Raw genomic sequence first — 17100 nt, forward strand, 5'->3', positions numbered from 1 at the left:
TTGAGTAAGTTTTCTCCTTGAAGAATCTTTATACACATTTTTATTCCTGTGTTGATTCAGCCAACTCAGCTTCCTCTTTCTGACTTAACGAATGTGTTTATTTCTTCCACATTTCACTGAAAATAGCTTTTTTTGTGTGATGGGAGTTTGTATATATTGTTAAAATAATTGATAAAGAAGATTATTGGGTAAGAATTAAATATGAATTTTAAAAGTTTATGTATTCTAATATATCCTCGAGGTTTTTATGCTGATAGTATAGGCAACATACTATATTATTTTCTCTTCTAAATTACTGAAGAGTGAAACTTGAAGCATAAAGTTCTGAGATATTTTTTTTCTGTGACCGAAGATCTGAGATAAATAAGAATATTTTCCATATATTTCTTGTCCTTTAAATACTCAAATGTGTAAAATACAGGATTTATTCATAAACCATGGGACAGTTGTGGAAACAAAAAATTTCATGTAGAACTTGAAAAACAGGTAATAATTTACTACCAGTTTAAATAAAGAATGAATAGAATGGTAACTAATATGTGAACTTGAAATTTTTACACTTAACAAATTTTAATGTCACATTTAATTTTTTTCATGTTAGAATTTGAATACATCTGGCAAGACAGCTTCAAGTACAGATGGACCCAAATTCCCTGGAGATAAAAGTTCAACAACACAAAATAATAACCAGCAGAAAAAAGGGATCCAGGTGTTACCTGATGGTGGGACTCTATAAAATATGTCAGAGATATTATAGAATTCATTTCTTTGCTTTTTCCTTAAAGATAGAATTACTGTGTTCTTCTTATCCAGGTCGGGTTACTAACATTCCTCAAGGGATGGTGACGGACCAATTTGGAATGATTGGCCTGTTAACATTTATCAGGGCAGCAGAGACGGACCCAGGAATGGTACATCTTGCATTAGGAAGTGACTTAACAACATTAGGCCTCAATCTGAACTCTCCTGAGTAAGTTTTTTTTCTTTTTTTCCACATTTGTGTATAATACCTACTTGCAGATTTCTAGTTTTTAATTTCATGTAATCAGAATGTATCACCTACAGCCACTCATTGTTGCTGTTATGTCTTGACTCTTTGGGTCATATCCTCTCATGTTAGCTCCTGGATCACTGTCACTTGACAATATCATTCCTCTTTGGCAGTTTCAGAATACACATGTATGATCCTTCCCGATTCCTGAAATCTTGGGCTGTTGAGTTTTTCACCTCCAAAAATCTTACTCTCCACCATATCTCAGCTACTTACATATTTAATCATCCTTTTGACTTTGCCATTATCAATAACTTCAGTTTCTCTATAATTTTATCTGTGCTCCCATGCCACTTCCTGTTTTCCATCTTTCTCCCTCTAGTTCTGGCTCCTATAATCATTTGACTCCTTGGGATCTTCAATCCATTGATTCTTCTATCTTTTCACTGTTCTTCAGCATCCTTCTCTTCCCCTGAGAAGAACTCACTTCCTTCTTACCCAGTTAAATTCTGTGGTCACTCATAATTGTTTATTTATATATACTCTTGGCTACTTTGCCCCTGTCTTGCTCTTTGTCATGATTGCATGGCAGAAACTACAGCCCTGGTTATACTCTGACTTCCATTCTTGACCTCTGCTACTGAGCCCAGCTAGAGAAAACCACACAGCTTCACTGCCTGGTCTCATTTCACATTCATGGCCAGGAACTTAAGAAGTGGGCCCTTAATTCTGCCACTCATAACTGGCTTGCCTTGTCCATTCATTCTTTTATTCTCCTATGCAACTATTTCACACTCATTACCTTTTTCCTTGTCCTTACTCTCAGATGAAGACCTTGCTGCTTTTTTCCCCCCCAAGTTTTTATTTAAATTCCAGTTAGTTAACCGTGTAATACTAGTTTCAGGTGTAGAATTAAGACCTTGCGTTTTTATTTCTAGTTTACTAAGAAAGATGGAAATAATCAGAAGAGAATGTCAGCATAGTCCTACCACCAAATCTGTCTATCTAGTACTATCTGTACCCACCTTATTCTTGTCTTCCACCCTGTTGCTATAGTTGATCCATGCTTTCTACTTAAAATGTCTCTTGAAAACTCAAGGACATGGCTCTAACAATTTTTGCACTTTTGTTGGGTCATTTCCATCAGCATACAAATATTCTATTACTTCCTTTATAAAGTTAATAAAATGCCTTCTCCTTATCTAACTTCAATGAGTTAACTGCCCTTATTTCTTTATTCTTATTTCTTGGAGAGCAAAACTCTTCAAAAAAGCCATCTTTACATCTCCCATTTGTCTTCTCCCATTCTCCGTTAAATCCATTTCAGTTAGGATTTTGCCTCACCACTTCACTAAAACTACTCTCATTGAGGTCATCAAATGATCTCTATGTTACTAAATTCAGTGTTCGCTTGTAGGAACGTATCCTCCTTGACCTGTCAGCAATGTTTGACGTAGTAGATTCGATGCTGCATGCTTCTTACTGCTTTTAACTGCTGCCACTCTGGTTTGAATCGCCATCCTCTCTTGCCTAGATTATTCCATTAGCCAATCACCGGGTGTCCCTGATTCTCTCTGTGTCCCTCACAGTCTCTTCTTTATATAGGAGCCAGGACCATCCTTTCTGAATAGGTTAATCTTTTGCGCAGTGCTCAATAAGGGTTTGTGGTTTCATTATGATTAAAAACCTAAAATCTTGGGATGCCTGGGTGGCTCAGTCAGTTAAGTGTCTGCCTTTGGCGCAGGTTGTGATCCCAGGGTGCTGGGATCGAGTCCCTCATCAGGCTCCCTGCTCAGCGGGGAGCCTGCTCCCCCTGTTCATGCTCATGCGCACTCTCTCTCTCTTTCTCTCTGACAAATAAATAAATAAATCTTAAAAAAAAAAAACTAAACTAAAATCTTTATAGGCCTGTTTATCTCTACAGGCATGTTCTCGTTCCCCCACCTCCATGGCTTTTCCCTTTGTTCACTCTGTTCCAGCTTCACTGGCCTTCTTGCTGTACCTCAGACATATCAGTCATATCCCAGCCTTAGTTACTCTAGCAATTCCCTCTGACTAGAATAGTGTTTTGCCAGATAGTTAATATGGCTCACTCCCTCATGTTTTTCAAATCTTTGTTCAAATTCTAAATGAGACCTAACCTGACTACTTTATTTAATGCAACTAATCTCCCATCTCTACCCCTCCATGAACATGGAATATTATTTATTATGCAAATTATTTTTGTCTGCCTCCCTCTAATCTGTCATCCTCAATCAGAAAATAAGTTTCAGGGGCGCCTGAGTGGTTCAGTCATTAAGCGTCTGCCTTCGGCTCAGGTCATGATCCCAGGGTCCTGGGATCGAGCCCCGCATCGGGCTCCCTCCTCCGCGGGAAACCTGCTTCTCCCTCTCCCACTCCTTCTGCTTGTGTTCCGTCTTCCGCTGTGTCTCTCTCTGTCAAATAAATAAATAAAATCTTTAAAAAAAAAAAAAAAAGAAAAGAAGTTTCATGTTGTCCGTTACCTTTGTTCTGTTCGCTAATGTAGCCAAAACACCTAGAACAGTGCCAGGCATATAATAGGCACTCAGTAAATATTTGGTGATTTGAACTTTTGCTTTTAATAATTACTGTTTTTTTTCTGGCCATATAAATGGGAAAGTAATTTTACTTGGGGGCATGCTATTAATGAATTTAAAGCATTCTGAGTTGAAGTTACATATATGTGAATATATATTTATAACTTAATATATATACTTGGTATATACACACATATATATACACCTAGTTAACCTTGTTTCATTTTTCTGCTGTGTAAGTCATAGTAAGCACATGAAAAGAAATTAGAAGTAAAGATGCTCATTTTACTTTCGAAGTCATTGTTTTTCCTGATTTCCTGAAATAAAAATTGAAATCTTTTTTTATACTTCGGACTTGAGAGTGTTTGTTTTTTTTTTCCCCTCATATTCAGAAATCTCTACCCCAAATTTGCATCACCCTGGGCATCTTCACCCTGTCGACCTCAAGACATAGGTAGGAGAATTTATTTGTGTTCAGTCGTTTAAAAATATTTTTTAACTGAGAATCAGTTAATAAGGCTTTTTTCATTTTATTATCCAGACTTCCATGTTCCATCTGAGTACTTAACGAACATTCACATTAGGGATAAGGTGAGTGTAGTTTATTATTCTCCTCAGTCAGCATGAATGTATCTATTTTTCAGGCACTGTTTTTCAGTTCAGATGGCGTAAAATTTTTTGAAATAATTAGTGGTTTCAGGGGTATGCTTTCATGTGTCCATCAGTTACATAAAACAATTTAATTCTATTTTTGTTTATCTTAATGTTTTGATGAGATCCTGGGTTATATTTAAAGAATATGTTTAAAACAAACAATGGTAGGGCTGGTTAAAATTTTTCTAGGAGCATAACTATGGTTGATGAGAATAAACTGTGTTGGGAAAATATGATAAATTTCCTTCTGATACTCTCATTTTATGCCCTTAACAATAAAATATTTTTTTTTACAAATGCTATAGTGTTTTCAATGGAACAATATATAAATATGTATTTAAAAACTATGACATTGGCTTTTTAAAATGTTTAAATTACCCAAAATTCTAGTTGTAAAGTAACTATTAACAGATTACAGTTTTAATCTTTTGTTTTACTCTAAAAAAGAAAATGGTAAATACTTTGTTTAGGAGAAAGAACTAATTAGGTGTTCATTTCTGTTAGAAATTGTGTCCCTAGATTTTGGCCTTGAGGAAGGATATCATTTATTAAAAATTATGTTATACATATGTATCTAATATCTTACATACTTATATATAAATCTAAAATAATTTCATAAATATGTAAAACATATATTAAAATGATGGTGTTCTGTGTCTGTACCATGCAGTTGCATGGTCAAGTGGATGTTGATTTTGTGGACAAAGAGATATGTCTCAATATGTCTTTTAATACTTGAGTAAATGGAAGACAAGATGTATGAGATAGAACTAATTTTTTCTGTTTGTGGACTGTGTGATTTTTCTGCCACTTCCACCGTAGATAGAGCTTTTTTGCTCCAATTACCTAAGGGTTCCAGAACCTTTTCTTAGGGCAATTTAAGAAATACTGATTTAGGAGAATTTGTCACCTTCAAAACTGCTGCTTGAATGGAGATAATATGAATGGAGAGAAAAATTATATTCCGAGATTGTGTAACAGTTAAATAGACATTTCAGTACAGAATTGGGTGAAGAGATAAAAGTGTTTTCATTTTGATGAGCTTTTAAATAAAGGTTTATCCTAATACAAGATTTCAAGACTATTAAACTCAATGTTTTATAGTTTGGTTGGTAGTTAATGTTTCTGCTTTATGGAAGCACGTAAGGCAGTCATCTTTTAGTCATCCGTTTAAACAAAATAAAGAGCTATCCTTTTATGATTTTTGTATTTACCGTGTGTGATTTGCTAAAAATATATAACCAACTGATTTGTGAATCACTGTTCGATGTGGATTCAGCTAACATTTCTTACAGTTTTCTATGTATCAGGCATTCTTTAAGGTACATTCATATACAGACATTTTATCAATTTCATTTACGTTCTTAGTAACCTTGTAGGTCTCATTTCTGCATCTTATATGGAAGTTCATAGGCATTAAATAATTTCGACATGGTCATATTTGTAAATAATGGAACCGGTTCTTGAATATAAGTCCTGCATCTCTGAACACTGGTTCAACTATTACCATATTGGGTATTAATAAGCCCTCAAGTAAAACAGCATTTGGTTTTGGTTAGAAGTTTTTATATAGCTTTTTATCCTATTAGTACATAAAATAGATGTACCAGAAATAATTGTTAAGTGACTTCAGTTATTTAAATGGTAAAACTCTCCCTTAAAATCGTAACTACCTGTGAAATCATGTAATAACGGTTATCTGCTACAAAGAAAAGAGTTTCTGTTTATCTTTTTATTTTTACTTCAGTGGTAGCATTATGTTAGGGTTATCAAACTTATTTTACACTTCAGAATCATTGATTTCTCTTTTCCAGCTGGCTGCAATAAAACTTGGCCGATATGGAGAAGATCTGCTCTTCTATCTCTATTACATGAATGGAGGAGACGTATTACAACTTTTAGCTGCAGTAGAGCTGTATGTTCAAAGTATTTTTAAACACTTTTGTATTATAGTGGATCTTGTTTATTCTGAAAGGTTTTCTTTTACATGATAGCTATGGTTTCTCTTTTGTTCTTAAAGTGGAAATATTTCCATCAAGAAATAAGTTGTTTGTTTTTACATTTAGTAAAATAAAGTTAATTTAGATTGAAAGTTTATGTTACCATGGTTAGTGGTCACTGTATACATAAAAAGAATTATTTCAGATTTAAATAATCCTAAATTTGTAAGAAGACAGAATTGACTCATGAATTTGGTGAATCTAATTTTTATAAATATGTGAAGTATAAGATATGGTTCATAACTGTGGCTCATCTTCTTGTGGAACCACGTATGTTAATGATAGTGAATTTCATCATTAATGCACATCTATTGAGTATTATATGGGCAAGGCACTGCATACATCTTGTGTGTTTTGAAATGTTGATGAAGTCCACATTCGTTATCAGAAGTCTGTTGGCCAACTTAAATAAATTAGTGTTAAGAAGTTGGTCCATTGGATGTTTTTTCCTGAGCATTTCTGTTTTTACCTGATGCTCTAAGAATAAAAATTTTGTGTCATTTCTCATATATCCAATTGGTAATATATTTTGTTACCAATAGACTATTCTAGTAATCATGTTTACTAGAGTAAATTGTTATTAAAAATTTATGTTATGGGGCGCCTGCCTGGCTCAGTTGGTAGAGCATTTGACTCTTGATCTTGGGGTCGTGAGTTCAAGCCCCACGTTGGGTGTAGAGCTTACAAAAAGAAAATTAGGATATTATGATTGAGAGACCTAGTTTTTATAGATTTAAGTATTTTATAATATTCTTTATAACATTTCTATAAATGGCCTTGGATCAGATACATAAAAATGTAAAATTCACTGTGTTGATAATAAATTGTTTTTTTATTTCTCTATTGAGAATTTGTTTTCTCCCATGTCCCCTCATTCTTTGTAACATAGCAATTGTTACCTGTTCCTTTTAATTTATTCATAAGTAAATAAATTCATTTAGTTATTCATCTATCCATTATTGGCAGTTCTGTCTCACATCTTATTTATGTCTAAAAATTACCTCACTGTATTAGTAGGAAGGTATTTGTTTACATGGAGGTTTGTTCTGCCAGAGATGTTTTTTCTGGTACTTTTACCTCCTTTGGATGTTACTTCCCCAGTTTACAAGTGATAGTAAATCCTCATTGATTCTTGCATGAATTCTAATGGATATCCTTTTGGCTTTTGAAAATTTAGGATCAATGAGATTTGAATTAAAAAAAGTAATACGTTCATTAAGAATTTTTAATATGGATATTCTATTTTCAACATAGTTATAAAATTATGTGAATTTAAATAGATAAAAAGACTGTATTTTGTTCCTTATAAAATAATACAAATAGTTGGGGTTTTTGTTCGTTTTAATAGATGTCTCAATTTCTATTGAATGTTAAGAAGAACGAAAAAGGAGTGAAGTTTCTGGAACACAATGTATCTTTATTTGGTCTGCCTAAGTTTTTATCACATTGCTCATAGAGCTTTTAAGATCTTACTGTGTTTGCATAAAAAGCCTCTTCAGTTAAATAAAGATGTGTATATTAATTAACGAGTGTGGTTTCTGGACAAATTAAGGGATTCTTTTCCTATATTTATTTCACTCAGGTTGTGTTTAATAACAAAGTCAGGGTAAAGCATCCATATTTATGTATTTTCTGTATAATTATTTTCTAAGAAAAATTTTACAAAATGTAGAAAATGTTTGATGTGTGAGCCACAGGAAAAATTAATTGTCTTTTTCTCTTAAAAATTGAAGTTTTAACCGTGATTGGAGATACCACAAAGAAGAACGAGTATGGATTACCAGGGCACCAGGCATGGAGCCAACAATGAAAACCAATACATATGAGAGGGGAACATATTACTTCTTTGACTGTCTTAACTGGAGGAAAGTAGCTAAGGTATATTTTTTTCCATGTGCAAATGTGTAAATGTATAAATCTAAATTTTAAAAAGAAGTATCCTCTTTTATCTGTTTATATGTACCAATACATCCATTCCAATAATGTGCCAGATACTTGCTAAATAAGTTTTTTTGTCCTCACCTCCTTGGCTTGATTTAAACTTTAGGAGAGTATCTGGAAACAACTCATTTCACCCATAGTTAGGAAAATGAAGTTGGTAAGAAATTTTGTAATTTTTCACAAGCCTTGGTAACATTTGAAACATTTTTGTGTCTACTCAGTTGTAAAATAAAGATCACCTTCTTGCAATCCCAGTCATGTATTCTTATTACTTTAAGCAAGTAGGAGATTTTCCTAAAACTGTTATATAAACAGATAATAGGCTTTTTAAAACACTTGCACTCATTGCAGGAAAGATACTTGATTTTTATTTGCAAGTGATACAAAGAAAGAAAATTGTAAGCATTAACCTTGATTGTTCCTATGACTAGTATGGTGAATATTGGAGGGAAGAGGACTGTGGAAAAAGTTGGTTGTTATGTTTTGTTTTGCAACTTCTCCTCACAAAAACACCTATTTAACTGTCCAATGTGCAAAATTTTCATTAGTCTCATAGCATATTTCACGTTTTATGTAGTATCTTGAATGTATGCATTTAGTCTCCCTAGTAGAGAGTATAACCAGCATCTGATTTCATAACTCCAAGATTGCTCTGAATGCCTTTTCCATTGAAGATTCTTAGGATTAAAAACTAAAGAGTTAGCTTTGTTTATTCTCAATAAATTTAAACAGAAGAAAAATATTTCTTGACAACTAGTCCATTGGATGATTCTTTAGTTGTTGGTTTGGGCTTTTTTGTCTTTTGAGTCAACTTTACTAAATTAATAAGGTAAAACATTTTAACATGACAATGTAAAATGCTTACCAGATCTTTATCACAAAAACGTTTTACATCACAAGATTTCATATAAAACTTGAAAAAAAGAAATAGGAAAAGATGTGCCCAAGTAAAAACACCAGACAAGACACATACAAGAGGTTAAATCTTTTTTTATTATTACTTTTGGGTGTTTGTCAGTGGTAAATGTCATTACTTCTCAGACCGGGTCCATAGACCACCATACTGTATTTGAGTTATTTTAACAATTATAATTAATATGCATATCTTGATTTTAAAAGGTAGATCCATGATCTGACCTTTTAAGTAGAAATAATTACATTCATTACAAATAGTACAGGAGACATTATGTATGTTACCTGTTAAGAAGTATAGTGTGGTAGAAAGCCTTTGTATTGTAGATTTGAATTTAACTCCTGTTTCAGCTGTTTATGCTTTGATCATTTGCAAGTTTCTTTTCCATGCGTGCTTCCTTATCTTTTAAATCGAAATCATATTTGCTTCTAGATTGTCATGAGGATTAAATGAGATTTTAAACACACACACACGCTGAGTACAGTGCTTCGTATATATTGGGTATTTGATACATGGGAGTAGTTGTAGTTTGTTGCTGTTTTTATCATCTGTGTTCTTACAGCTTATTACTCTTCAAAGATGGAAAAATTGTAACTGTTGTTAGGTCAGGTCAGTGGTTCTCAAACTTGAGCTTGCATCAGAATTACCTGGCAGACTTATTAAAAACACAAGTTGCTGAGCCATACCTCCATTGTTTCTGATTTAAAATGTCTATGGATGGGGCCTGAGGATTTGCATTTCTAACAATTTCCTAATTGATGCCAATGATTTTGCTGATCTTTGTCTGGAGCCATACTTTGAGAACTTCTCAGTCAGTTGATTGTACAGGAGAGAAGAATGTGTCTTTGGAGGGGGAAAAGAGTCTGTTAGTAATAACTGAAGTTTTCTCCATTCAATTTGAAGCTTTTTGCTCAATATCATTGTAAGTTAGTCCAAACTTCTGTATGCAAAAAGGATGGATGTTTGTAGTAGATTGATGTATCATTTTAGTTAAGTTTTAGTTCAATATATAGGACAGATTTTCTTATGTGAAAAAGGTTTCCAGTACTACTTTCTCTCCACAGAATATTCAGAAGCAACTTAAACATTAATAGGCCCTTTTACTTTCCTATAAAAATCAATTCCCCAGTCAGATACATGTCATTTTAAAGAAGTGTGTGTGTGTGTGTGTGTGTGTGTAAATATGTAGCGTGCATATACAATTTTCCCCAACTTTATCTGATCTCCTGTACAGTTGAGCTTTGTCTTAACCTTTACCTTTACAATTTTTAGCTCTGAAGTTGGAAAATAAAATTTGAGATATATCATTAAACTGTTTAAGAAATCTCTTTTGAGGTAATTGCTGGCCACTGGCACTGACACTTTTCATCAAAATTATTTTCACAATGATGAAAGCAAGCAGAATTATTTGTTTCTATTAAGTATTATACATAGCTTACTCCTGTTATATTAAAATACAGATTCATGAACTTTAAAACTTAAGTTGTATTCACAGAATAAACTTTTCACAATGGCTCCTGGTTTTTTGTTTGTTTTAAAGATGTTTTCAGTGTTTTCTCAAATTGTTTAGGAATTAAGACATTTAGTTCCATTTATAATGTATTAACAGTTTATCAGACTACAGAAAAGCCCTTAAAATGCCATGTCCCAAGTAAACCTCAAAGTCCCCACTTGTAAAGTGGATGTGGTTTACCACTCACAGGTAAAGAACATGCATTATTAAATAACTTCAGCTCATTGTAAGAAGCCTACAGTCTGAATTAGTATTATAAGTAATAGCTTGATGTTGTCATGTTGTCTTTGAAAAGTATTGACCTGATCTAGGCTGTCGTCAGGTCTCCATCTCACAATGTCTTGTATGAGGTTTTCTTTCTGTTTTGCAGATTACTTAATATTTTCAGAGATTTGAAGAATTGTTAATAAGAAATTCGATGATTTAAATCGGAAGTATATTTTTTACCCGTGAAAATTCCGTAACTCTGAGTTCTAGGATCCAGCCCATTAAATAAAGTATTTTTTGTATGTTAATAATGTATACATAAAAATTTTGACACTCTGTTTATTCTCCCCTTTTAAATAATCTTGACTTGTCAGCAGGCTATGTGGTCTATCTTTTGTAATTTAGCTAGAATTACTCAGTATCTCACTAATTTAAAAATAGTGGTCATTCAGATTATATATATTCTTAATGAGTAGAATTTTTTAAATAATTTCATCAACAGAATTTTCAGGTGATGTAGGCTGCTGTATGATCAATAGCTTTCTCAAACTAAAGACTTAAAAATTGAAGAATTCTTTAAGCCTGACTTCACCTTGTGGATCCAACACTGAATAGTATTTCTAATGCTTGGAATTTTTTATAATATCATAGCCTGATATAAATGTGATTTTTTTTCATTAATTTCACTGGTACACATTAGTATTAGTATATCTTTATATTTTAATCAGTAATATGTACTTTTCTTCAAAGTAGTAAAAAAATTATTTCTAATAAGTATATTGAAGATAGTTGGCAGCTTCCTAAAATTGGAGGATTTATCTTAGGTAAGAGAAAGCTGACATTTTTGAGAATTTGAGAAAATATTCCTGCAGTGTATGTTTCTCTGTGTAATTCGATCAGTGATTACATTAATGCTTTTGTAATAATTTTATTTGATTATCTGAATCCAGTACATGTATTTCAGTTCTGCTTACAGTGACCTCTTGAGAATATGTTGCCTAATTTGATTAATAGAAAAATAACTTTAACAGTTGTTTTTAAAAAGTATCTAAAACATTTTATAGCCTTTTAAATCATAAAACTGTAATGTTTTGTTCCTAAAACAAATGAAAAAAACTTGTGTTTATTAATTCATCAGCCATTAATTACATACCTGCTAGGGGCATGGCACTATATTCTAGGCAGTATGTAGTGGTTTACAAAACAGACCTACTGTTTTTGTCCCTACCGGTTATAAAGAGGTGTGCATGTGTGACGTGTGTGTACATACAACAAATGTGTAAAAGAGATGTTACCAACAAAGGGAACAAAGAGATACCAGAATATATTGTAAGATTTACATATTTTAAGAAGAATAAAAATACATAGAAAACCAAAACAATGATGTAAGAAAAAGGAAGACAAAATTTGACTTTAATTTCTGAATCTCTGATATATGAGTTTTTAAATTACATTAAAATATTTATTATGCTCCCTAGGTTTAAACTGATCTTTTTCTTTTAATATGTAGGGGGAAAATATGTGCACTGATGAAGTTACTCCAGTTTAAATTCTAATAATACTGTGTAGTTCACCAATGTACAATGACAAGGACAGGATAACTGAACAAAATTTAATTTATGTAACTTAGTGGGGCCTGTGATTTGTTAGTTACAAATAGACTTTTTACCCTGCAACTACACATACTTTGGAACTAAATTGCCAATTTTAATTTCTTTTTTTTTTTTTTAAAGATTTTATTTATTTATTTGAGAGAGAGAGCACATGAGAGGGGGGAGGGTCAGAGGGAGAAGCAGACTCCCTGCTGAGCAGGGAGCCCGATGCGGGACTCAATCCCAGGACTCCAGGATCATGACCTGAGCCGACGGCAGTCGCTTAACCAACTGAGCCACCCAGGCGCCCCGCCAATTTTAATTTCTAAAGAGTGATACAACAAGATATTTTCTTCACTCATTTTGATAAGCTTCTTAAGCCAGGCAATAAATTGCTTTTAAAATTTAGGGGTAGGAAGAGAGAGAGCGGTGCCTACACAGTGCATAAGGGGGACGATGGTGATTCTGGAGTTTCCTAGTTTTAATGAAAAGCAAATGACCTACGTGCCTTAGTTACTCTGTCCAATAAAGTGAACCTTTTTAAATTAAAGTCATTACAGTGTCTCTTCTTTAAGAACACATTTGTCACTGAACTGAATTTTTTCAACATTTCTGCGTCAGGGGTGTAATGAAGTAAATCTATTTGGATCTTGCACTAAAACTATTAAAAATAACGTGTTAACACTAGAAGGTCATGGGCTTTGGTGCTACATAGGTCTGAATCCTAATCCTAGATCTGCAGCTTAAGGTATGATTTGGGCAGGTTACTTGTAAATGTCATTTCTTCAGGTGCAAGATGAAGATAATGATATATACAGAAAGATATAATCAGAAAGATTAAAATTAGCTGTATCTCTAGTTTTGGCACAGACTAGATTTTCAGTTAATGTAATATCCTTACATTTTAAATACTTGGTTTTATATCTCAAAATTGAATCATTATGACCTAGGTTTTCATTTTAATTTAATAATGGGAATATCAGGCGCCTGGGTGGCTCAGTTGGTTAAGCGACTGCCTTCGGCTCAGGTCATGATCCTGGAGTCCCGGGATCGAGTCCCGCATCAGGCTCCCTGCTCGGCGGGGAGTCTGCTTCTCCCTCTGACCCTCCTCCTCTCATGCTCTCTGTCTCTCATTCTCTCTCTCTCTCAAATAAATAAATAAAATCTTAAAAAAAAAAAAATAATGGGAATATCTATTTTTAGAATCAATTTGAAACAAGGTAGGTGTATGGTAAGGTATGTTAACCCATAGTGCTAATAATTACTTGTTGGCTTTCTTTAATACATAGTATAAATTAAGGTTCATAATGTTTTAAATGGAATTGATTTAGTTTGTGCTATTATTGAATTCAAATTGTAGAATTAATAATTTTAGAACCTCTTGCTGTTTCGATTTGCAAAGTTATGTTTTTTGTTTTTTTAATATACAAAATTATCTTCTGCATCTCTCTTGATCTTAGGAAGTGTCATGAAGAAATTCACTTCACCATTCTCAAATTTTAAAACTCTCATGAAGTTAATGTATTTTAAAAGTTTAATTAAAATGAGCTAAATAGTTTGCATTCAGATGTGCATACAGCAAAACCACTATCTAGTTTTGAGTGGCATTTACATCTTTTCAGTATTTGGGTTTGAAGTGGGAAGTCGGGAGATGTGTGAGTTGTAAGGTTAGAATAACTTGATGTGTTTGCTTTAAAAAAAAAGTAGGTGTAATAGTTACAAATTAGGAAATTATTTTTTTTGAGGAAAAAGTAAATTTTTTTACGTCATTGAAGGTTGGCTGCAATTTTCAGTGCTTTTTATTGACGATATAGTAATAGCTGCTCAAACTTCTACTTTTGAGCAAAAAAAATGCAGTTTCAGTGTTATAAAATAGATGTTCATGAGTAGTCTCTGACTTTTACACAAAGTCTGTATTTTTGCACTTATCAGAATTGCAGCACATTACTTTTCTTCAAGTTGTATTTTAGAGGGAAAAAAAAAGTTGGTGCATCTGTGTCTGTGTTCATTCTCATACATGTAGGTATTTTGTTCACTTAGTAAAATATATTTTGACAAAAATCTGAGATCAGAGGGAGAGGAAATCATCTAAATTCTTAAATTTGGTTTTATAGGAATTTCATCTGGAATATGACAAATTAGAAGAACGGCCTCACCTGCCATCCACCTTCAACTACAACCCTGCTCAGCAAGCCTTCTAAAAAAAGACTTCCCTTTTCTTGGGGTATGGCTGTCTCAGCACAATACTCAACATAACTGCAGAACTGATGTGGCTCAGGCACCCTGGTTTTAATTCCTTGAGGATCTGGCAATTGGCTTATGCAAGGGGTCACCATTTGAGGTCCTGCCTTACTAATTATGTGCTGCCCAACAACTAAATTTGTAATTTGTTTTTCTCTAGTTCGAGCAGGGTCTGTATTTTTTTTCATTTATTTTCTTTTTTTGCCAGCAGACAGACTTGAGTCTGTAAAGACAAGCAAGTACACTGACAGAAGTTTACCATTTAGTTTCTAAAATGTAAAAAAGAAAACCCACAAAAGACTCAACAAAATTAGACCACAAAATTTGCATTGTTCATTGTAGCACTATTGGTAATAAAATAACAAATGTTTGTGCATTTTTATGTGAAGATCCTTCTCGTATTTCATTTGGAAAGATGAGCAAGGTCTGCTTCCTTCATTTTACTTCCCCTTCTGTTTTTGAAAGGCAGTTTCGCCAAGCTTAATGCAAGAATATCTGACTGTTTAGAAGAAAGATATTGCCACAATCTCTGGATGGTTTCCAGGGTTGTGTTATTACTGAGCTTCATCTTTCCAGAATGAGCAAAACACTGTCCAGTCTTTGTTACGATTTTGTAATAAATGTGTACATTTTTTTTAAATTTTTGGACATCACATGAATAAAGGTATGTATGTACGAATGTGTATATATTATATATATGACATCTATTTTGGAAAATGTTTGCCCTGCTGTACCTCATTTTTAGGAGGTGTGCATGGATGCAATATATGAAAATGGGACATTCTGGAACTGCTGGTCAGGGGACTTTGTCGCCCTGTGCACTAAAGGGCCAGATTTTCAGCAGCCAAGGACATCCATACCCAAGTGAATGTGATGGGACTTAAAGAAGTGAACTGAGACAATTCACTCTGGCTGTTTGAACAGCAGCGTTTCATAGGAAGAGAAAAAAAGATCAATCTTGTATTTTCTGACCACATAAAGGCTTCTTCTCTTTGTAATAAAGTAGAAAAGCTCTCCTCACTGCAGTGTTGACTTTGATTTGAAATTGTGAAATTATTTCTTCAACATGAAAAGTAGACCCCCTGAAACCCTCAAGGTTTACAAATGGTGTGACTAATCAATTTAAAATGTAGTCTTTTTTTTCAGCTTTTGACAAGTAATTTGATGGAACCATACACCATTTTACTTGTAGGTTAAAAATGCAGATGCATTTTTGGTTATTAACCAAGTCAAAACAGAAACTATTTTTTAAAGTAATTATGGCTGCATTAGAAATAAAACTTCCTGAACACTCATGGGACCCAATCAAGATACTTTTGTGAGAAATTCATGAGACATTTCTTGATAGACCTTTGAGATTTATCTTTAAGAAGTAACACGCAAATTAAGGTAAGCCAAAAGCAGGGGTGAGGTAGACTTTACCTTCAGTTTGCTGGCCTGGATATTTCACATTTACAAGTTGATGGATTCTTTTCCATCTAAAGGCACAAATTATGTATTTAAAAATGTTGAAGACTCAAGCTACAAACACTAGAGATAGTAGAAAAGGCAGTGAGTTTCGATTTTCTAAATTTTCATTTTTAACCTATTTTTCTATGAAGAGTGAAAGTTTGTTGACATTTACCAAATCATGTTTAAAAATGAAACATTTACGACATTGCTGTGTTTGTGTATCAGGAATATGAAATGACTTAAGATTTACCTTTTTCTATGTATTTTGAGATATGGAGAAACTGACATAAAAATATCAGGATTTTTTAACCTTTCAGATTTAAACCAAAGCATCTCCTCTGCAGGAAAGATGGCACTTATATAATTGTAGTTTTAACTGTTGTGCACAAAACCTTCTCACGTATTTGACATAAACCAGAATCAAATCCTAGATTTCTTTAAAAAAAAAAAGCATTACATTTTTTCACAATAATTGACTTTGTAAAGCATAACTTTTCCTACATAACCATGAGAAACAGTTAAAAAGAAAGAAAAGGGAAGGCGATCTTTATTTTTATGAGTACAAACGTTAACAGTATAAAGTGTCACCATGATCATGATTGGTACTTTTGTGAATGACTCAGAAAAGCAAGATAGCTCACATCAAGTGGTTTGTTGTCTTGACTCTTGTTTGTTTTAATAGCCATTTAGAAAATTTTAAGTGCACACTTCTCCAGTTTCTAAGTTCTTTTTACCCTGAATCATCAAAATGAGAAAACTTTTGCATGTAAACCAATTTTTTATAACTTGTTATCCGAAATTACCATGCTCTTGACTTCAGATCCAAGTTTAAAAAGTCTATTTGAAATCTTTAAAGTACTATATTAAACTCTTTAATATAACACACTGTTATATTCTTTGGTTTTATAACTTGTGGTTATACATGTACAGAAGTTGACCTGAACTAATATTTCACGTTTTCTTTCTTAGGTTTAATTCTGTTAAATTTTCCCTATATAACTAGTGACATAGATGTGTACATTGTTAAATAACTTTGTG

The 17100-nt window shown here is 33.1% G+C and overlaps 1 protein-coding gene across 11 annotated transcripts in view; it reads left to right on the forward strand.

Annotated features, from left to right (window-relative positions):
• CNOT2 (CCR4-NOT transcription complex subunit 2) overlaps positions 1 to 15630 on the forward strand; it is a 118956-nt gene extending 103326 nt beyond the window's left edge. For all 11 annotated transcript variants that reach the window (XM_006732339.3, XM_081822067.1, XM_031027033.2 and 8 more), the window contains 7 exons: positions 602 to 722; positions 814 to 970; positions 3942 to 4003; positions 4091 to 4140; positions 6018 to 6118; positions 7937 to 8081; positions 14484 to 15630. In XM_006732339.3, the coding sequence (XP_006732402.1) occupies positions 602 to 722; positions 814 to 970; positions 3942 to 4003; positions 4091 to 4140; positions 6018 to 6118; positions 7937 to 8081; positions 14484 to 14570 (723 nt within the window). In that variant the 3' untranslated portion in view covers positions 14571 to 15630. The remainder of the gene's footprint in view (positions 1 to 601; positions 723 to 813; positions 971 to 3941; positions 4004 to 4090; positions 4141 to 6017; positions 6119 to 7936; positions 8082 to 14483) is intronic.
• The last annotated feature ends 1470 nt before the right edge of the window (positions 15631 to 17100 follow it).

The sequence above is a fragment of the Leptonychotes weddellii genome, chromosome 5, assembly GCF_054177405.1.
Source record: "Leptonychotes weddellii isolate Sample4059 chromosome 5, ASM5417740v2, whole genome shotgun sequence".
Taxonomy (NCBI): domain Eukaryota; kingdom Metazoa; phylum Chordata; class Mammalia; order Carnivora; family Phocidae; genus Leptonychotes; species Leptonychotes weddellii.